Here is a 22,229-nt window from a genome sequence, read left to right on the forward strand (position 1 = left end):
AATGGGTGGGGGATAAATACTCCAGCTTTCCTCCCCTCCATTTCCCAGATATTTCAGCAGTACTGAGTTTGTAACCCAATGGGAACTTGCTCACTGACCTTGAACTGGCCTTCTTACCTTCCCAGTTTGACTTTTCCACGTACCAACTGATGCTTTCTGGTATCATCTATCAAATAAATTGGTATTACTGAGAACGCCACATCTGATGTGTGTGGATGGTACCCTGCTGTAGCTTTAATTTGCATTTCTCCAATTAGGCAGGGACATTTTGGTCATTTGAGTTTCCTCTTCTCTAATTGGCTTCCTTCTTTTTCGTGTCAGTATCTAAGACCTATAAACTCTGGACACTAATAGTTTTCTGGTTATGTTCCTTGCAGAGAGTACCACTGTTTTCGTGTGGTTTGTAAGTCTTCCTCAGTATTGGTTCCTACTTTTCTGTGTGATCTGTCTTTTCCCTCTAGGAAGATTTTAGGACATTTCTTTTTACTTCTGATGGCCTGTATCCTAATTTTACTGCTAAACATAAAGGGCTCTATTTATTAAGTCATTTTTGTAATAAAAATAAGCACATAATACTTCAGAAAGTCTAATCACAACAGACATACCTAATGCAGAAAATAACACTCCAAACTGGTACTGTCAATAGCTTGCTGCATGCTTTCCCCCACACATTAACATTTATTAAACACTTTTGAGTTGATACATAAGTTGCTTCTTAGCAGTTTTTCGTATTTTTCAGTCATCCTTTTTTTACTGGTGCAGATGTTACATTTTATAGACATATTAAATAGTTCTTTATTAATCAACATTTGGGTTCTTTCCAAGTTTAAAACAAAATTTTGCAACAAATATTCTTGGACCCATCTCTTTGTTCAGGAATAAATTTTAGAAGTGGAAGTTCTGGGTCCAAACCCAGAATATTTTGAATTTTAATTGATACTGCTAACTTACATGCTAAAAAGTTTGTACCAATTTATAAGGCAGAAAATGCTATTTTTTTATATTAGTAATCTAAATCTTTGCTAATAAGATGGGTAAAACATGGTTTATTTTTTAATTCTGTGATGTTTAGTTTCTAACTTACCAATTTTGGTTTCTAGCAATATTCATTCTCAATTTATTACCTTTTAAAATTCTAGCCATTATGTGTGATTTTAGATTATCCTTTCTTGTAAAGAGCAGCCAATTCTTGTTCTATCATTGTAACATCCTGTGAAATCTCACTGAAGGTCAGAAACAAAGTTTTTAAAGGTCTCAGACGTTTTCTTAACCATCAAAAGGTAGTCTTGTACCTGTTCATCACTATCCCTGTGGAATGGTCTGTGTGAACAGAATTTTTTTCAGTAGTGTGATCTATATGGAGTAATTCTTAGTCCCTCTTTTGATCTAATTTAATAACGGAATGCTAGTTTTTCTGTTTATTGTCCATTTCTGACCTTTGAACTTACCCCCTAGCTCTACAGGCTCTGGTTTCTTGCCACCAGGGGACTCTCCCACTTTGGGTTATCTTGATAGATATATTCTACCCTAGGTGGTGCTGGTAACCTATTCCTGCCCCTTAATGGGAATTCAGACAGTTATAGCAAGACATGTTTTACAAATGGTATCTGATATAGTCTAGCTAAGATTAATGGGGAATATACAACTATATAAAAACAGATAACTCATGAGAACCTACTGTATAGCACAGGGAACTCTACTCAATGGTCTGTGGTGATCTAAGGTAAGGAAAACCAAAAAACAGGGGATATATGTATATGTATAGCTTATTCACTTTGTTCTACAGCAGAAACTAATACAACATTGTAAATAATCGGAAAACATTTTCACATTAATTGTTCTTTTCATATACTTCAAATTTGTACTTAATGCCTTTTTCCTCTTGGACATCCAAAGGAACACCTGGATATCTGTAAAAAAAAAAAGATGTATAATTAAATATTATGCAAATACATCACACATGCAAATAGTAAGCAAAACTTCAAACTCTGTAGAACGCTAGAAAATGAAACGTTTAATTCTTCCTTTCCTTCTTACTCCGAATTCTTCTCCCCCAAACTAACCACTGTTAGCAGTTTGTCTTTATCTTTCCACTGTATTATCCAGCTAATATGAAATTTCTTAAGGACGTTTTCTAAGTCTTAAACTTGGTATCAAATTTCTTGTGTGAGCAAAGGGAAAATAAAATTCAACCTTTAACTGTCAGAGTGGAACTGAAGTTATATGTGATGTATGGTAATTCTTGATTTCTGTTTAATTAGTAGACACAACACCGCTCTAATTCCCCACTGTGTGGCTTATTGCAAATCCTTTACTAGAATCACTGTTTATTTTTTCTGTGCCCTAACACTCACTTAGGTTGGTGTTCCCACCAGCTTCTAAGTCAAAACCCAGGCCCTCCTTTGGGTATATACTTAGAAGTGGGATTGCTGGATCATATGGTAGTTCTACTTTTAGTATTCTGAGGAGCCATATACTGTTTTTCACAGTGGCTGCACCATTTTACATTTCTATCAGTAGTGTGCAAGAGTCCTAATTTCTCCACATCCTTGCCAACACTCTCTCTCATTTTTCTGGTAAGTGAAGTCACTTAGCAAGTGAAGTCCAGTAAGGCTCTTGAAGAGATAATTGCACTTCCATGTTCACTACAGCCGAGATATGGAAACTATAGCGACAAATGAATATATAAAGAAAATATGTATACATAAAATAGACTATCATTCAACGTTCAAAAGAAAAGGATATCCTGCCATCTGTAACAACATGGATGAACTTGGAGGACAATATGCTAAGTGGAATAAGTCAGTCGCGGAAGGACAGTATTGCATGATTCTTCTCACATGAGAAGTCTACAATGGTCAAATTCATGGAAGCAAGAGAGTACAAGGGTGGTTCACAGGGGTTGGGGGAAGGAGGAAACAGGGAGTAGCTGTTCAAAGGGTATATACAATTTCAGCAGGATCAGTCAGTCCTGGAGATGTTCTGTGTGACACTGTGCCTATAGTTTACAATACTGTATTGTATTGATGAGGGTAAAGAAGGAGAGTGAAAAAGCCAGCTAAAAACTCAATATTAAAAAACTAAGATCATGGCATCTGGTCCTATTACATCATGGAAAACAGAAGGGGAAGAGGTGGAAGCTGTAATAGATTTCCCCTTTCTGGGCTCTAAAATCATTGTGGATGGTGACTGCAACAATGAAATTAAAGACGATTGCTTCTTGGCAGGAAAGCTATGACAAACCTAGACAGTGTGTTAAAAAGCAAAGACATCACTTTGCCAACAAAGGTCTGTATAGTCAAGGCTATGGTCTCTCCCGGAGAAGGCAATGGCACCCCACTCCAGTACTCTTGCCTGGAAAATCCCATGGAAGGAGGAGCCTGGTGGGCTGTAGTCCATGGGGTCGCTAGGAATCAGACATGACTGAGCGACTTCACTTTCACTTTTCCCTTTCATGCATTGGAGAAGGAAATGGCAACCCACTCCAGTGTTCTTGCCTGGAGAATCCCAGGGACAGCGGAGCCTGGTGGGCTGCTGTCTGTGGGGTCGCACAGAGTCGGACACGACTGAAGTGACTTAGCAGCAGCAGCAGCAGCAGCAGCAGCAGCAGCAGCAGCAGCAGCATGGTCTCTCCAGTAAACACGAATGGTTGTGAGAACTGGATCATAAAGAAGGCAGAGTGCTGAAGAATTGAGGCTTTCAAACTGTGGTCCTGGAGAAGACTTGGACAGCAAGGTGATCAAACCAGTCACAACATGGATGACCTTACAAACAGAATACTAAGTGAAAGACTTCATTTTATATGATTCTGTTAATATGAAATATCCAGAATAGGCATATCTATAGAGGTAGAAAATAGATTAGTGTTCCCTAGAGCCAAGATGGGAGGGGAATAAAGAGCAGCTGCTAATGTGTACAGGGATTTTTTAGGGGGGTGGTGAAAATGTTCTGAACTTGAGATTGTGGTGATAGCCACAAAACTCTGAATATACTAAAACCCATTGAATTTTATATTTCGAATGGATGAATGTTGAGATGTGTGAATCATTTCTCAGTAAAGATGTTCATATTTTTTTTCCTAAGAGTCAAAAAGCCAGTCCTGTATTTAAATTATAAAGGATTCTAAAGGGTCACAGCTTTGTAAGATGTCTGATTCAGAGCAATAGGGTTTAGAAAGGTATTTTAAAGGTATTTAATATGACGCTGATTCACACAGTAATTTATTCTTCTTGTTAGTAGCAAAAAAAGAAAGGTAAAAAAGAGGGACAGCAGAGATGAGTATCCACAGAAGGTGAGAATCAGATCTAAGCAGCACAGGAGAAAATAAGCTGGGACAACAAAACACAGACAATTTTTAAAAACTGTATATACGGTGGTGGTTTAGTCATTAGTTGTATCCAACTCTTTGTGACTCCACGAACTGTAGCCTGCTAGGCTCCTCTACCCTGGGATTTCTCAGGCAAGAATACTGGAGTGGATAGCCATTTCCTTCTCCAGGGAATCTTGCCAACCCAGGGATCAAACCTGATCTCCTGTGCTGCAGGCAGATTCTTTACTGACTGAGCCACCAGGGAAGCCCCACGTGTATATATATGATTGAAATCAATAATGTGATTTTTCTAAGCAGTCACCTTTGAAGACCACATAAGCAAAAGGCTGTACTTTGGTTGTTTAGGAAATTTTTAGAGTTCTTAGAGTTTCCAGATTTTTTTAGAGCTAGTTAAGAGCCCAAGAAAATCAGTTACACCCTTCATTTGATTCAAGACCATTACCTATATTACTCTAAAAGAAAATGCAAGTGGCTCAGTCATGTCCAACAATGCAACCCCATGGACTGTAGCCTGCCAGGTTCCTCTGTCCATGGAATTCTCCAGGCAAGAATACTGGAGTAGGTAGGCCTATCCCTTCTCCAGCGGATTTTCCCAACCCAGGAATTACACTGTGTCTCCTGCATTGCAGGCAGATTCTTCACCAGCTAAGTTACCAGGGAAGCCCCAACTCTAGAAAGTAATATACTTTACTCTAAAGCTTTATAGTAAATATATATAATATATTTTACCCTGCAAAAGTATGACTTAATTGAGACTGGCCCTCATCATCCATTTATACAGACTTTGCTCTGAATGTTGCTTTTAGGAGGAATTTCCAAAATCAAACTTGGACTCAAAGAAAGACTGTTTTCAACTGAGAATGTCTGAAAGAATGTGTTAAGAGCTAGTCTAAAAGTGTTGGTATAATTAATCTTCTACTCTCCATAGCCAACAGCTGAAAAGTGCCTTTAAACTAAAATGTTTCACAATCAGTTTCATGCTAAAAGCGCAAGTACAGAGTAAACCAAATGTAACCTCTTCTTCCACCTCCACCACTGCTAACTAAGTTCCTTCATCTTTCACCTGGACTACTGTAACCGGCTTCCCTCCTTCACTCCTGTCCCTCTTGCCCACTTCCCGTAACAGAACAGTTAAATCAAAGTGAAAGCTGCGCAGTGTCTGACTCTTTGCCACCCCATGGACTATACAGTCCATGGAATTCTGCAGGCCAGAATACTGGAGTGAGTACCATTCCCTTCTCGAGGGGATCTTCCCAACCCAGGGATCAAACCCAGGTCTCCCCCATTGCAGGCGGACTCTTTACGAGCTGAGCCACAAGAGAAGCCCAAGAATACTGGAGTGGGTAGCCTACCCCTTCTCCAGAAGAACAGTATCATTCTCTATTCAGAACCCTCTAACCTCGCCCTTGGTCTGATCCCTTTCGGTCCCCTCCTCACTCACAATGTCCACAGTGGCTTTCAGGTTCAGGGAACATGCCAGGCTTGTTTCTGCCCTCAGGTCTCTTGCACTAGCTACTTCTGGTTTCTGGAATGATCTTCTCAGGTCTTTGTGTGGCTGGCTTCTTGCTGTTCAGCTCTCAGTGTAGGCGTCATCGTTCAGAAAGGACTTCTCAGAATACACAGAATCTACCACATTGCAGTATTTCAATTCACCACACAGCAACTCTTTGGATGCTTATCTGTTACTCACCCTCCTCCTCCTCTGTTATGAAAAATGTGATCTGGAGCATAGTGATAGTAACATCACCTGTCTAGGTTAGCACTGTATCCCCTAAGGCAGAGGTTTGATCCTGAATAAGTAGAGATCTCACCGAACGAACTAAGGCCGACTCTCTAGATTTCAGCAAAATCATTAAAACCTGAATCTTCCCAAGTGTGTTAAAGCAGATACCCCAAATTCCTATAGTTTATGTCTATAAAACACATTACTACCTTGAATTCTATCTGAAGACACATTCTCTTTTTTATAGTTCTTAAGCAGGAAAGCCAAAGGTGCTTCAGACTAATTGATAACATTTTACTTACTCTGGAAGAAGTTTATATTTTTCAAAATCAATTTCTGGGAAAAACGCATCACTTTCAAATTCTTGCATGATCCTTGTCACAAATAGTCTAACATGGCCTGGCTTGTTCATGGCTTCCTTTGAAATAGAACAAAAGGCATTAATTTCCTTATTTATCTGTGTCTAAAGCTATAGAAACTCTAATATTTTTAATTACCTCCAAAGTATGCTATAATTATCCTATTCTTCACTTTGGGTCCCTGCAAAAGTATGACTTAGCTGAGAATGGTCCTAATCATTTATCAATAGTTACAAAGGTGAATTCAAATATACTCTGGGCTCTAGTTTGCTTGCATCAACTCTTTTTGCATCTAAGCATTCAATTTGTCTTTTATCTTAGGTTGTTGTTTAAGAATTAAAACCCCCAAATTATTTACTTTCCCTCCATGGAAAAAACTTACATATATATATATATATGTATGTGTGTATGTATGTATATATGAATAAGATAGTAATTTCATGAAACTTTGACTAATGAAAATCCCAAGGGCATACTTAGTACCTTTACATAAAATTTAATAATGCTTCAATTTCTCAGCAGATAGTCACAATGCTAGTAGGTAACACATTCTGTCTGTTGTTGCCAATGATTGCATTTGGTCTTATAGAGACAGTGCCACTGCCTATAACACTGTTGCTAGTTTCTACAGAAAAAACTTCCCTAGAACAAATATCTTAAAATTCGAATACAAAGTCAGGAGTCAGTCCCAATCGCAGCTCTAATAAAGCAATAACTCTTGATTGTGAAATAGCTTACAGAGGTAAAAAAAAAAAACAACCCACAAAACCATATACATATAAATTCAAGTGTCTGTGCTCCTTAAGATTCCACATAAAGGTCATAGAACAAATTTACTTTTTATTTTCAATACCATGGCTTCCATTAAATCAGTTTTTTTCTTGCCCCAACCAAATCAATTCTTACTGTACCAAAAATTAGAAAAATTGAAGGGACTAATCACGGTAGCATTTGAAGATCTATATCAAAGTTAATGATATTTGTACAAGTGTATGTATGACTGAGTCCCTTCACTGCTTACCTGAAACTACCACAACGTTGTTAATTGGCTATACCCAATACAAAATAAAAAGCTTAAATTTTGGAAAACAAGTAATAGTTAATGAAATTTGGTCCACTGTTTCTGTACAGAGTCAGATGGTAAATATTTTAGGCTTTGTGGGCCATACAGTTTCATACCTTTGTAGCAAAAGCAGTCATAAACATTAATAAACCAATAGGCATGGCTATGTTCTAATAAAACTCTGTTTACAAAAACAGGCTGGTAGATTTGAATGTTCTACAAGTCATTATGATGTGAAGTAATCCCTAGTGAATTATCTACCTAGGGATTCTACTTCTTTATTTATATGCGTTTAGATATATCAAATTGTATAAATGTATTTAAGTACTTATATCGTTTAGAATCGGAGAAGGCAATGGCATCCCACTCCAGTACTTTTGCCTAGAAAATCCCATGGGCAGAGGAGCCTAGTGGGCTGCAGTCCATGGGGTCGCTAGAGTCGGATATGACTGAGCGACTTCATTTTCACTTTCATGCATTGGAGAAGGAAGTGGCAACCCACTCCAGTGTTCTTGCCTGGAGAATCCCAGGGACGGGGGAGCCTGGTGGGCTGCCGTCTCTGGGGTCGCACAGAGTCGGACACGACTGAAGCGACTTAGCAGCAGCAGCAGCAGCATCATTTACAATACATTTTCAAGTGACTGCAGTATTGAATCATTCAAAATATGATAGACACTGAGGAAAAGACAGGATTTATTTTCTTAAAAAATTCATACTTGGCCAAAAAGACCAACGAAAAATGTCCATTTTCCGCCTATTACAAATGGAAGAAATAAAGGTTGTAGAAAGAGGAACACAAAAACCAAGAATTTTTATAATATATATATATTATATATACCTCTTCTTTCTAAAATAATTTCAGTGTTCGTGTATTACCACAAGCCACCAAAGAAGAGGGGCTGACTTTTTTTCCTCCCCATAAATGTTCATCTTTCATCAATGTTATAAAATTCTATGTATTAACCTCAGCATTTTCTAAAGCTGGAGGTCTTCTGGTATCAAGCAAAAGGAATTATTTTCTATTTTACATACTGTCTTCCTTTATGATATGAAATCATGTAACACTTTCTCCTTATCCTCATTTTAAACGAAAACTGCTGAGGGAGTCTTCTGTTTTTAATTAGCTCATATCCATCTAGTCACTGTATATCAATGGACAGCCATAGCCTTTCCTCGGTAAGGAACATATTTATCCTGAAAAACAGATGATAACTCAGTGTATGCAGGGCACATACGGAAAAGTAAACAATGCAGTGCAAATACAATTCTCAGGAAGGGTTTAGAATGTTTTTAAAATTGGAAACATCAACTATTTTGAATTGAAAATAAATTGGTATAGACCTAAAAACTTATTTTAAAAGTTTCATTTAGTTTGTCTGATAGTGTTGAAAAATGAGTAATTCAAACTGACAGTATGTCTAACTTATAGAAATAACACGCTTTGCTCATGGCTTATTTTTTCAAAGTTCAGATGGCAGGGAAGCTGAAAGAGGGTAGACTATTTCTTTATATTCACAGATAATTTTTCTTACCTTATAAACAGAACTGCCTCCCACTATCCAAACCACGTCTACTTTATTTGTTAATTCTGGATCTTCAATAAGTTCTAAGGCATCATCCAGACTTTTGGCAAGAAAATGAGCTCCCTTTGGAGGTTCCCTGAGGTTAACAGAAAGAATTACACATAATATTTACAAACACCATTCATATTAGTAAAATAATCTGACTAGGAAGCAGTAATAATAAAGTAAAAATCATCATAAACATAAGACCTTTCAATAAAAAGCATTTAGCATCAGTATGGCCCATGGCCAATAATTCAACCCTTATTTATGTACAGTCCACAATGAATCAAAACCAAAACCACCTGTGATATCGCATGGTATGTGTGTTAGAAAGATCAGAACGGTAGTTGTTTCTGGAGGGAAGGGGTAAAGATTCACCAGTAAGGGACTCGAGGCAGCTTTCTGGGAGTGACAGGAACGTTCTCTATCTTTGATATGGGTTACACAGGTGAATGTTGTTGCTGAGTTGCTAAGTCATGTCTGACTCTGCGACCTCATGGACTGCAGCACACGGTGCTTCCCTGTCTTCCACCATCTCCTGGCGTTGGCTCAAACTCATGTCCATTGAGTCAGTAATGCTATCTAACCATCTTATCCTCTGCTGCCCTCTTCTTTGGCCTTCAATCTTTCCCAGCATCAGAGGCATAGGTGCATACATTTGTTAAAATGTAGGAAATGTACACTTAAGACAAAAATGTACATTTTGTTGTACATAGTATTTATTTCAAAAGAAAAACAGTAAAGTAATATTAAACTCTAGTTTTCCAAATTTATTTATGTTGTAGCGTGTATCAGTAATTCATTCCTTTTATTGTGGAATAATATTCCATAGCATGGATATAGCACATTTTGTTGATCCATTCATCAGTTGATGGACATTTGGGATGTTTCCATTTTTTGGCTACTATGAATGATGCTGCTTTGAATATCTGTGTACAGGTTCTTATGTAATTATGCCTTCATTTCTCTTGGGTATATACCAAGGGGTGGGATTGCTGGGGCATATGATGATTCTGTGTTTAATGTTTTGAGAAAATGCCTGTTTTCCAAATGTGGCTGTGTAATATTTCTTTTAAAGCCACAATTGGATTGTCTAAAAAGCTTTGGAAAGGCATTTTTTTCCTATACCTTATTAAGGAAACACTTACCCAAAATGACTAATATCTGGCAGCAAATTTTGGGGCTACTTTGAGGATTCAGTTTCTTTTTACCCTGGGGGTGGTAGTGGTAAGAAACTGAACCTATCTTAAAAGCTTACATGAATTAGATATTTACCTGTGTGAATCTCCCCACTGTTATTTAGGACCTAGCAGTGCCTGGCACACAGCAGGTGCTCAGGATATATGTGGAACTGACCACAAGTAGGGAAGCAGAAGGAAGGATAAAAAATAAAATGTTTCCCTAACTGGAATCCTTATTTCCCTGGTGTGCTTGGTAATAAAGATTTTAAATTTTCTCTTGGTTATAAAGATTTAAAATTTTCTCTCTGCCTTATAAAAAAAAACTGAAATACACCAACAAATGTTATTTATAAATACATAAGAAAAAACCAAATCCAAGTATATACACCACAGGGGGTCATAAGGAAGAAATTGGAGATATTCTTCCCCAACTGAAAATCTCCCCCACTGAGATTTCTTTATGTTCGTTTTAGCTCAAGCTGGCCATAAATAAACTTAAATAGTATTCAAGAATATGTTATTAAAGAGTCTCTGGGAATGGCAATACAATCAGTGAACCTACCAAGTAAAGAGATCATCAGAATATCCTAGCAATCAGGAGAGACCAGCATGAAGACTGGGGCAGATGGCAAGACATATTCCCCTACCCAAAGGCAATCAGTGCAAATATTCTGGTATACTTTCTTTCATGTTTTTAACCTATACCATACTAGGAGGGATTTGGGAGAAAATCTACACAAGCCTGAATCCCCTTAGGCTATAGTTGTGCAGTGTTTTTTTCCTTCCCATGGTCTTTGATATATTCACTTGGCTAGGCTACAGTACTCAGTTATTTAGACAGCAATCTAGGTGTTGCCATGAAGGTATTTTGTAGATGTGATTAAAGCTGATAATTAGATGACTTTAATCTGGGTGGACCTAATTCAAGGGGTTGAAAGGTCTTAAGAACAGATCTGAGGCTTCCCTGAAGAAATTTCCCCAGTGGGCAGCAGCTTCAGCCCCTTCTAGAGTTCCTGCCTATCCTTCCTGATGGTCTGCCGTCTATGGGGTCGCACAGAGTCGGACACGACTGAAGCGACTTAGCAGCAGCAGCCAGCCCCCACAATGGTATAATTCCTTGCAATAAAAGTCTTTTACCTATCTATCTGCTACTGGTCTGATGCTCTGGTTGAACGCTAATAATACACATGGGAAAGGAATATTATGACCCTTGTTCTTAAGCAAGCAGTACCCTAGGATACTGCATTCTTTTTCTGCTTAGATTATTAGTTTAAGAGAGAATAATTACCATGCCAATTCCAAACTTCCTCTTAAGGTATAATTCAGGTGCTCCCCCACCCCCCAAATCCCTTGGGGTTCAGGAAGTTATCTTAGTGAGCTAGGACCAATGTAAACAGTAACAAAAAGAAACAAAATGGAAAGCCCCTGTAGAGTAAATGCCATGGAAGCCTTGATGCCGGACAAAGCACTGGAGCTGACTTGATGAACAGCCTTAATGCTATTACTTGAACCACCTCTCCCTCCTCACCCTGCTGAGTCCCCAGGGCATTTCCAGGCATCCAGATCTATGTCACCTAATGTTAGACTGGTGAACAGAAAAATTCCTTGCACAGGTCAACAAAAGACACTCCTGAGAATCCCTGGGAAATGCTTCCATTTCAAAACTTTGAAATTTTTAACCTTCAGACTTTGGGTAAAGAGCCTAAGTACAAAATATTATTTGGGTGTTGTGGTAAACTAGAAATAACAGAGCACAAGATGAAATAACACAGCACAGTTTTTAGCTTATTTGAAAACTTACAGTATTTAGGGATAGGTACAGAGAAAGGATAACCACTTAATTTTGGTAAGTTCCAAAACATATGTATTTTGATTTTATGTGAAACTAGAGTTTCTTAAGTTACATTATATAACATATTTAAGTTTACTGAATAATGGTTCAAGGAAACTCGCAAATCTATTACCATAGTTAGATTTAATGTAACTTGTCAAGTGATGAAATCAATCCCTTGAGTAACAGAATAAGTTACTGTCATGAGGCATACATAACTTCTACTTCATTTTCTGTAATCACCTTTATGATATTAAGTAGTTTCATCCATAGTAATATTCATACTATTTCAGTCATATACTAACCCTCTACCATAAGAAATGGAACACGATTTTCTTGCCGTGAATTTGTTATAATACTTACTTGAGTTCTCTACTGAGAACTATGTTAATTCTGTCCTTTAAAGGTCGATTCTTCTCTGGAATGGAGAACCAGGTCTTCCTACCCATAATCACCAAATTCTGTTTACCTTTAAAATCACATGGAAAGAATAAATATATTTTGAGAGCATACATATATATTTTTATATACTTATACATACATGCATAGATATGACGGTCATAGTGACACCTAGTGGATCTGCTTTAAAAATTAAAATTTAAAACAGCTTTACCAAAATTTATCATGTCATCCATTATCTAAGTCTAATAACTATTATTCCCTTTGCCTTTAGCCAATTTATAACCAATATATAGCTTTAACCAACTGTAACCATGTATATTATAGTAGTTAAAAGCAAAGATACTGGGATGAAGTGCTAAAATTGAATGTATTGTCATCTACTAAGCAAGTCATATTTATTTCCTGTGCTTTATTTTCCTTACCTATAAAATGGAGATAACAATGGTTCCTACTTGTAGAGTTGTTATGGGTATTTAAGACTTATTTATTGTTATGGGTAATTAAGTTGTTAAGGGTATTTAAGGGCTTCCCTGGTGGCTCAGATGGTGAAGCGTCTGCCTACAATGCGGGAGACCTGGGTTTGATCCCTGGGTTGGGAAGATCCCCTGGAGAAGGAAATGGCAACCCACTCCAGTACTCTTGCCTGGAAAATCCTATGGATGGAGGAGCCTGGGAGGCTACAGTCCATGGTGTTGCAAAGAGTCGGACATGACTGAGTGACTTCACTTCACTTCACTTCTGGTGGCTCAGCTAGTAAAGAATCCACATGCAATGTGGCAGACCTGGGTTCGATCCCTGGGTTGGGAAGATCCCCTGGAGAAGGGAATGGTACCCACTCCAGTATTCTGGCCTGGAGAATTCCATGGACTGTATAGTCCATGGGGTCACAAAGAATTGGACATGATTGAGCAACTTTCACATATATACATTATTTATATTTGCATACTTTATATATTTAAATTACAGTAATTTTTCTTAAAGATAGCTGCTTAATATTCCAAGCAATGAGCTTAAAAAACATTATCAATTGTGCCTCTAAGCTTCTCTTTCAACTATACTGCTTCTATAAAAACGTTACATATGTAGCTTCCAATTTGTTTAATTACTTAGGAGGGAAAAACCTTGGGAGTTGGCTATCTGGATCAAAGGAACATATACATTTCTATGATTCTTGACATGTTCTGAGAGACTATCAAAGGAGCGCATGTATCTGTTTTCTTAAAGAATCATCATTAGTTTGATTTTTTCAAAACAAAAACATAAAATTTACAAACTGCAAAAAATTTTATTTTCCTTCAAGAATAAACAATCCCCCTCCCCCCCCCATAATTCAGAGAATCCTTATACAATATTCACTATATTTGCAAGGACAGAACTTTATGTGTTCAATAAGGAGATTATCAACTATTAATGAAGCTAACAGGTGAGGAATTCTGATGAGGAAAATGGCACAGATCTGACCTAACAACTAAGGTAGAAATGATGAATGAAGGACGTAGGGAGACAGCCAAGACATCTTTGGTACCCTTTCATCCAAGAAATACTATATTTACTGAAAACAAGCAAACAGGCAGAGGATGCTCTTCTTATTAGCAGGCCATACTTAGGATTTTGAGAGCGTTAATGTCAATCCTTTGCCTTAGAGCTCTTGCCATCTTGTCTCGACCAGTGATTCAAGGGCCAAATCCAAGGACCTTTTATCCCTGCCATTACAGTTATGCTGCATCTGCTCCTTTCCGATTTATGGTTCCCCTGTTTACTCTGCTTCTGCTCCTCCAAGGAACAAAGATACACTCTTCTTAGGCTTTAAATGGTCCTATCCCTCATGCCCATATTCTTTTCCCTGGTTATCCTCTTCTTGCCAGTGGTTCAATTCACCTCGTTCCCTGACCTTAAGTTGTCTGGAATATCCTACAAGCACTTCAAAATTGTCATCATTAGAGCTGCTCACTATTTCCCATGTCACTCAGACTATCAAACTGGAAATGAGAGTTCATCCTTGCCTTACCGCACCACCTTCAACTTTCGGATCTCCAAATTGAGCATCTTGTAACGGTTTTTTGCCCTTTGTCCTCTCCATTGCCATTCAGACATTATCATCTTACAGCAGCAGCGATTTCAAAAGCCGCTTTCGTTCTCCTTTGCGGGCTCTGACCTCCAAAGAAGCCTTTACCTAGCTTCCAATTTTGCCCAATACCTGAATTGTACGGAGCCTGGTGGGCTGCAGTCCATGGGGTCTCGAAGAGTCGGACACGACTGAGCGACTTCACTTTCACTTTTCACTTTCATGCACTGGAGAAGGAAATGGCAACCCATTCCAGTGTTCTTGCCTGGAGAATCCCAGGGACGGGGGAGCCTGGTGGGCTGCCGTCTATGGGGTCGCACAGAGTCGGACACGACTGAAGCGACTTAGCAGCAGCAGCAGCAACGCGCCCACATAAAATTTCAAATAAACTTTTTTTTTAAGGAATGTTTAATGAGTCTTGGGAACTGTATACACATTGATGTTAAGACAAAAGGTCCAAGACTAACATGAGCAACTTTTCACTTAAGTAAAATTTGCACTGGTAAGCTTTGGCACCCCACTCCAGTACTGCTGCCTGGAAAATCCCATGGATGGAGGAGCCTGGTGGGCTGCAGTCCATGGGGTCGCTAAGAGTCGGACACGACTGAGCGACTTCGATTTCACTTTTTCACTTTCATGCATTGAAGAAGGAAATGGCAACCCACTCCAGTGTTCTTGCCTGGAGAATCCCAGGGGCAGGAGAGCCTGGTGGGCTAACGTCTATGGGGTCACACAGAGTCGGACACGACTGAAGTGACTTAGCAGCAAGCTTCCTCAGGCAAGACCTTTCGCAAACTTGAAGCACTTAAAAATGCCACATTACCTTCTACTGAAGAGACTGTAGTCATTCTCTGGAAATACTGGAATTCATTCCTACAAGTTAAGAGAAACACGCAGTTCCTCAGAATGTGATCCCGTGGGCTTAAGCTCTAAAGCCCCGCGACAAACGGGGCGCTGGTTGCGGGGGGGGGAGGGTACTTCCAGGGCAGGGTAGGAGCCGGGCAGCTAGAGCAGGACGTAAATCAATAACCTGCCGCCAGGCTCCGGACGCAGAATGAAGCCCAAGCCTAGCTCTTGCCAGCTCAGGTCACGAGACCGACCCCTCCTTCTCCCAGCGTCGGCCGACGCGGCCCAGGTATCCCAATCAAGGGCGGTTGGCGCCAGCTTCCATTCTCGACACCCCACCCCCCACCCCCCGCCCCGGACTCAGCAGATACCTGAGCGGTGGCCAGGGCAGGTTTCCGTTCTTGCCGATACCCATGTTCTGGGACACAGCAACGATGCAGTTTAGTGGACGAACCATGACAGCGGCAGGAAAACACTTTCTAGCTAGCTGTGGACCCCGACCCCGGCACGGTCCGGCAGCTTGGCGCGAAATCTTGGGCGCCCCGCCCCTCCAGCCCTATTTGTGTAGGCGAGACCGCGCCCCCGCCCCGCCTCCCGCCCCGGCGCACCGCCGGGTCACGACGTGCTCGCGCCCGCAGACACCCCGGGAACTGCGGCCGCGGGCCCGCGCTCCCGGCTCGGCCCGGCTCTCGGGTTGTTGACTCCCGGCCTTGCGATGCCGCGCCGGAAGCCGGCCTCCGGCGGCGCCGCTCCCGCCAACCCAGCGTCTGCAAGGCAGGCTGTTTTGAGCAGATTCTTCCAGTCTACGGGAAGCCTGAAATCCACCGCATCCCCAGCGGGTGCAGCCGAGAAGGCGGACCCTGACTCTGACTCCGAGGCGCCCCTAGCGTCCACGCTCCCGCCGCAGTTGCAGCCACACGTGGTGGGTTCGGTCCAGATCGGGACGGGGCCATTGGGGAGAGGGGGCGGGGCCAGATGGGCGGAGGCAGAGCTTGTGGGTGGGGCGGGATGAGGCGGGGACTGTGCGCGAGAATCGGCGAGGTGACTGGGCCAGACGGGAAAGGGACAGGACTCCGGAAGGAGGCGGTAGGAAGAGGTAGGCCCGCCTCCATCCTAGGTGCCATTCTAACAAGGGGTTCCCTTGTGGCTCAGCTGGTAAAGAATCTTCCTGCAATGCTGCCTGGGTTCGATTCCTGGGTTGGGAAGATCCCCTGGAGAAGGGAAAGGGTACCCACTCCAGTGTTGTGGCCTGGAGAATTCCATGGAGCAGTCCATGGGGTCGCAAAGAGTCGGACACGACTGAGCGACTTTCACTTCACCCTTACATTTGAGGTATTAATTTTGAGGTTAGGGTCACACCAACTCTTAATGGCAGCCCTGAGACAGAAACTCAGGTCTCCTGACTCCCATTCTGATGAATAGGGTCAGAGGATACCTCTTTTAATCTCCATTCTACCCGCCCGCCCCGCCCTGCCTTTTTTTCCCCCCTGAATTGAGGGTTGAAGAAGAGCCTTGTTCATTTTTATTTGTTTAGTTAGGTGACTGGATGAAAACTGGCGTTAAATCTCCAGTTTTTAGGGTTGCAACAGCCTTGCTCAATGTTTCGGGCGATTACCAGTAAAAGTCATGACTTATGTGCGGTTCCCTGGTGACTGTACCTACCCCTTGTGGTTCAGATTATAAAGTCTGATACACGATATGAGTGGATAAAGTTTCTTGAGACAATACAGATGTGCTAGTCGTAGGGTCCTTCCTGTTGCTTGCTATCCTTTGAGTAAAATAGTTTTGTTTTTGACCAGGAACACTGCCACAAAGGAAAACCTAAGGGTGAGCCCTCATTGGGGCTCCCTGGTACAGCATTTCTCAAACTGAAAATGTGGAAGGGAGTTGTAGATTGGCTTTTAAGTAACCGTCCAGGTTTTAAAGCAGGTGACAGCTTGGCTGCTTCAAAATTTTGTTCCCTTCATTTATATTTCTTCTGTAGAGGATTGTATCTCTCCTGTCTTTGTTTTTTGACCATAGTGTGCATTTCCATGAATTCACCAAGATTTTATTTTACATCTACTGTTTAGAGGTCATTTGGTGAAGGACCTAAGTTTTTGACAGTTTTTCTGCCAGCATACAGTCCATAATCTTGTGGCATCTTCAGTGGTAAAACATAAGCCAAGCTTGAACATGAAACAGTTAAATTGCAATTAACATTTCAAAAATGATACCATTCTTTAATTATCTAAATATTAGTTTTTTTCTTGAAGGTACTCTATTTAACATAGGTAAGTAGTGTGATTCATAATCTGAGCTAGGGCAAGGCTGATTAAGTGAAGAAAAGTAGCAGCCTTGGTTCTAATTCTAGGACTGCTTGAGATGCCGAGGCTCATGACCTGACCTCCAGCTTATCTTTGATGATGGTAGAACAGTTCACCCATAGCTCTAAGTAGACAATTCTATGAAGGGTGGATGGCAAGAACCTACTGTCATTCAGGAGTAAAGTTTAAATTATTTTGTGTACATCAAATTTTGAGATTAGAGGATGACACATCCTTTTCTAACAAAGGTTACAGAAATTGACAGAAGTAAAAAGAAAGCACTGGAGAGTGATGGGCCTGTTAAAAAGAAAGCCAGGAAAGTCCAAGAAAAGGAAGAAGAAAGTGATTCTTTAATGTCTGGAAACTCTGGTGAGTTCTGGGGCAGTTTTTCTTCGTTCTCACAAGTCATGGCTCTGATATTCTTGTGTTCTCCTGAGGGTGGAGGAGGCTATAGGAGAATTGGGCCATTTGTTTCCTTTGTGGAGAAAGGCTTCCATTGTGCTTGAGTAGACTGGCACCTTCTTAAGTGGTGGTGTGTGGGTAGAAGGTTGGAGAAGTAGGGGTAAAAGCTGGAGTTCTGCAATTTGGCTGTAGTTCTTTGAATTTTCTCTTTTATTCCCTTTAGCAAATTTTGGTCTTGATTATAAAAGTAAAACATTCTTGTTATAAAATTTTCAAACAATTCAGAAACGTAGAAGGTAGACAAAGACCTCATAGTCTTTCTTTCAGTAAGGCCTACTGCTGATTTTTGGAGATCCTGTATATTCTTCCAGATTTTTCTACTTATGCACATCTATATGTATAAACGTATACACAAATTAGTTAACGAATAATATTTCGTAAATTGTAATATACTATATATACTAATTTGCAACTTTTTTCCCCCTCTTAGAGCATTTTGAACAATATTCAGTGTTAGGACATGTAGATCTATCCTGTCCTTTTTAATCATGGAGCTGTTTCTTCTGTATATGAAAAGATTTTGGGTAAAACCACCATTCCTGAGCTCCTGGACTTCTAGTGGAGGTATTGGATACAGATAGTTGAGCAAATTTTTCTTTAGTTAATTGGCCTCAGACAGTTTATGATAGGAGAGATCAGAGAATCCTTTCTTCATTATTCTCACGAAATTAGGTAAAGAAAATGAAGTGAAGTGAAGTGAAAGTCACTCAGTTGTGTCCGACTCTTTATGACCCCATGGGCTGTAGCCTGCCAGGCCCCTCTGACCATGGAATTCTCCAGGCAAGAATACTAGAGTAGGTAGCCATTCCCTTCTCCAGGGAATCTTTCCAGAGATTGAACCCAGGTCTCCCGCATTGCCGGCAGATTCTAAACCATCTGAGCCACCGGGGAAGCCCAAAGAAAATGAGTCAAAAGCAAAAAAGAAAAGTTTCAGTTTGGTGGATTAAGAAGTAAAATTTGAATTTATGTATGAAATAACTGTAGAAATGGAGATGCATGATTAAAGTGAAGGATAGGTCTGATGATACCCTTTTCCTCCTCCTGCCTGAATGGGCGTGACAGGAGGCATGACTTGACAGAATTTGCCTTTTCCAGAGCTCTCTACTTTTCTTTGCTTCATTACTCTGCATAGAACTGATCTATTTAGTTTTTCAGTAAAATCTTCAAGCTGTTAATGAGCAACGTCTGTTTGCCTGCCTTTGTTCTGGAGGTTTTTTGTAGTTATTTTTCTCTTCCTAACAACCCTTGTTTTTCTCCTTTTATAGAAGAAGAGATGGGTGATATGTGAGTTATGAGGGTTACCACACTTCACTGACTTACCCTGGCACCCAGGAGAGATGAGATAGAAATGGGGCATCAGACTTGGAATATTATGATATAAAACCTTTGTTACTTGGTAAACATTGCTCTCAGGAAGAAGAAAGAGTTTTCACCAGGGTGATTACTCCACCTCATTTTTTTTTTTAATATCAGAATTATTAAGATATAATTGCAGGTTATACAATTTACCCATTTAGCGTGTACACTTCAATAACTTTTAGTATATTCACGGAATTGTGCAGCCCTCATTAAAGTCAATTTTAGAACATTTTCATCACCCTCAAAGGAAACTCGGTACCTGTTAGCAATCACTTCCCATTTTCCCCCAACAGCACCCCTTCAGACCTAAGTAAGCACAGATCTATTTTTGTCTATAGATTTGCCTATTCTGAACATTTCATATAAATAGAATCATACAGTATGTGACCTTTTTGTCTGTTGTACCGCTTTCAAAAGTTTTTTGATTTAATTTCTTGTTGTTCATCTTCTTGTGATTTAATTTTATGTTATTTCGTAACAGAATTTAGTTAAATTTTAACCAAAACTTTTATTTTATATGGTTAAATTTATATCTTAGCCATTTTAAAGTGTACAGTTCAGTGGTATATGTATGTCTGGCTACTTTGATAAATAAAATCTCCCCAAATTCAGACTTGCTTTTTGTTATTAATATTAATTACAGATAAACATAGTGTAGAACTCTGTCTCAAAAGCATTTTGAGAAATACAGATATCCATTATCTTAATACTATATAAATTTGGACTTTACAAAATCAGTTAAGGATACAAGAAAATATAGCTAGAGTATATAAAAATAATATACAATTAAAAAAAGGACCTGGAAAATGTATCAGATATTATGCCTTTAAACTGTACCCAGAAAGTTCAAATTGAAATTTGCCTTAAATTCATATAATTGCCAGGTTATCCTTGAACCATTTTATAAAAGATATCAACCAGTATTTATAATTATTACACACTAATATCCTAAAGTTAAAGCTACTTAATCAAAATTTTTAAGTAAAATGTTTTAAATCAAAGGGTAGTTGATTTAGATTGCTAGATTTTGGTGTACAGCAAAATGATTCAGCTATATATATATATATATATGTATATACCTATATATATTTCAGATTTCTTTCCCTTATAGGTTATTATATAATGTTGAGTATAGTTGCGTTGCTATACAGTAGGTCCTTGTTATTTATCTATTTTATATATATAATATTATATTTTTAGTATATACTATTTATATATATAGTAGTTTATATCTGCTACTCCGAAACTCCTAATTTATCCAACCCACCTCTCCTTTGGTAACCATAAGTTTGTATCTATGTCTGTGAGTCTTGTTTCTTTTTTTGTAAATAAATTCATTTGTACCATATTTTAGATTCCACATATAAGTGATATCATATGATATTTGTCTTTTTCTGACTTTCTTCATCAGTATGATAATGTAACCACCCATGTTGCTGCTAATGGCATTCTTTCTTTTTTTTTTTTAATGGCTGAGGATAAAGCTACTTAGCTTTAATGAAAAAAATCAAATTTTTCCATGGAATTAAATATACCATTCCCCAAATTCCCATTTTTGTATTGTCTAATGACTATACTTATTATAGAAGGTAAAAAATTTTGTCAAATGAACTTTCCATTTTTATTTTATACTATTAAAAAAAAATCACCTTTAGAAGTTTAAAACAACATGCCTCAGTTGGGAATGAATATTTAAAACAAAGGCACTGAGATTAAAAAATAAGTTTTTTAAATTAAGAGAAAGTTCTATTGCTTACCTGGGTTTCTACTGTTAGACAAGATTTGAAACTGGCTCTTAAATTTGTTTATTTTTCTTTTTAAGACCTCATCCTGCTTGACTTGTATATTATTTTTTATCTGTGTAAGTTTAAATATTGTATTTCCAGCTTAAACACTCTAAAACATTGGCTGTAGGTTGTTTTTCCAGACAGTTCTTGACACCCTGAGATCTATGAACATGGATTTGTTGTTGTTTTTAATTCTTTATAGATGTTTAAGATATGTAGAGAATTATAAGCTTGATAAATTTCACAAACTGAAGTCACCTCTGTAACTGTCTCTTAGATCAACAAGCTATATTACTAGGACTCCCAGAAATCTCTCTGTGCTCCCTCCCACTGCAACCCCTTCCCCCGACCCAGGATAACTGTTATCCTGACTTAGTGTAGATTGGTTTTACCTGAACATTGTGTTTAATTTAACCAACTTAAAATATGTTTGTAATATTACAAAGATTTTTCTTTTTTTCCTTTTTTTTAAGATGATGAATTATTTTATCTGTAAAACAGGTTCTTGTACAGATTTTTTAAAATATGTTTATAATGGCATATTTATATTTTAGCATCTAGTCTGTGATTCCTTCTAGATTAAAATTCTTCATTTAAAATATGATAATTCTTCTTCCTCCTGATCATTCATAACCTAAAGCTAGAAGAATAGTCTTAAGGAAAGTAACTATTATGTATTTCCATTTTACGGCACACAGAATTTAAAGCTCAAACAGTGAAAGTGTTAGTTTCAGTGAAAGATTTTTAGCAAGAAAGTTTTGGTCTATTTAACGTCTTGGGACAGCAACCAGTGGCCTTATTTCTAGGGTATATCCTCTTAAGGGCTCAGAGACTAGTGATAATGCTGCGAAGTTTTAATCTCATATTGTGCCAGTTTGATGGCTCATTTCATGGCATCTTCAGAAAACAAGATAGTGTAAGTGAAGTTTTAAATATAGGAGCAGAATATA

The 22,229-nt window shown here is 39.0% G+C and overlaps 2 protein-coding genes across 4 annotated transcripts in view; one reads left to right on the forward strand and one right to left on the reverse strand.

Annotated features, from left to right (window-relative positions):
- Positions 1-308: 308 nt before the first annotated feature.
- Positions 309-15,899, reverse strand: DHFR (dihydrofolate reductase). The gene is given in 6 exon segments (NM_001077883.1): positions 309-1,910; positions 6,356-6,471; positions 9,008-9,134; positions 12,416-12,521; positions 15,343-15,392; positions 15,737-15,899. Coding segments are annotated over 6 exon segments (564 nt in total). The 5' UTR covers positions 15,823-15,899; the 3' UTR covers positions 309-1,831.
- A 102-nt stretch (positions 15,900-16,001) lies between these two features.
- MSH3 (mutS homolog 3) overlaps positions 16,002-22,229 on the forward strand; it is a 182,616-nt gene continuing 176,388 nt past the window's right edge. The window contains exons 1-2 of one of the 3 annotated variants that reach the window (XM_024994619.2): positions 16,002-16,461; positions 17,920-18,040. In XM_024994619.2, the coding sequence (XP_024850387.1) occupies positions 18,025-18,040 (16 nt within the window). In that variant the 5' untranslated portion in view covers positions 16,002-16,461; positions 17,920-18,024. The remainder of the gene's footprint in view (positions 16,462-17,919; positions 18,041-22,229) is intronic. The other 2 variants (NM_001434983.1, NM_001102305.2) reach the window with 2 other exon arrangements.

This window comes from Bos taurus, chromosome 7, assembly GCF_002263795.3.
Source record: "Bos taurus isolate L1 Dominette 01449 registration number 42190680 breed Hereford chromosome 7, ARS-UCD2.0, whole genome shotgun sequence".
Taxonomy (NCBI): domain Eukaryota; kingdom Metazoa; phylum Chordata; class Mammalia; order Artiodactyla; family Bovidae; genus Bos; species Bos taurus.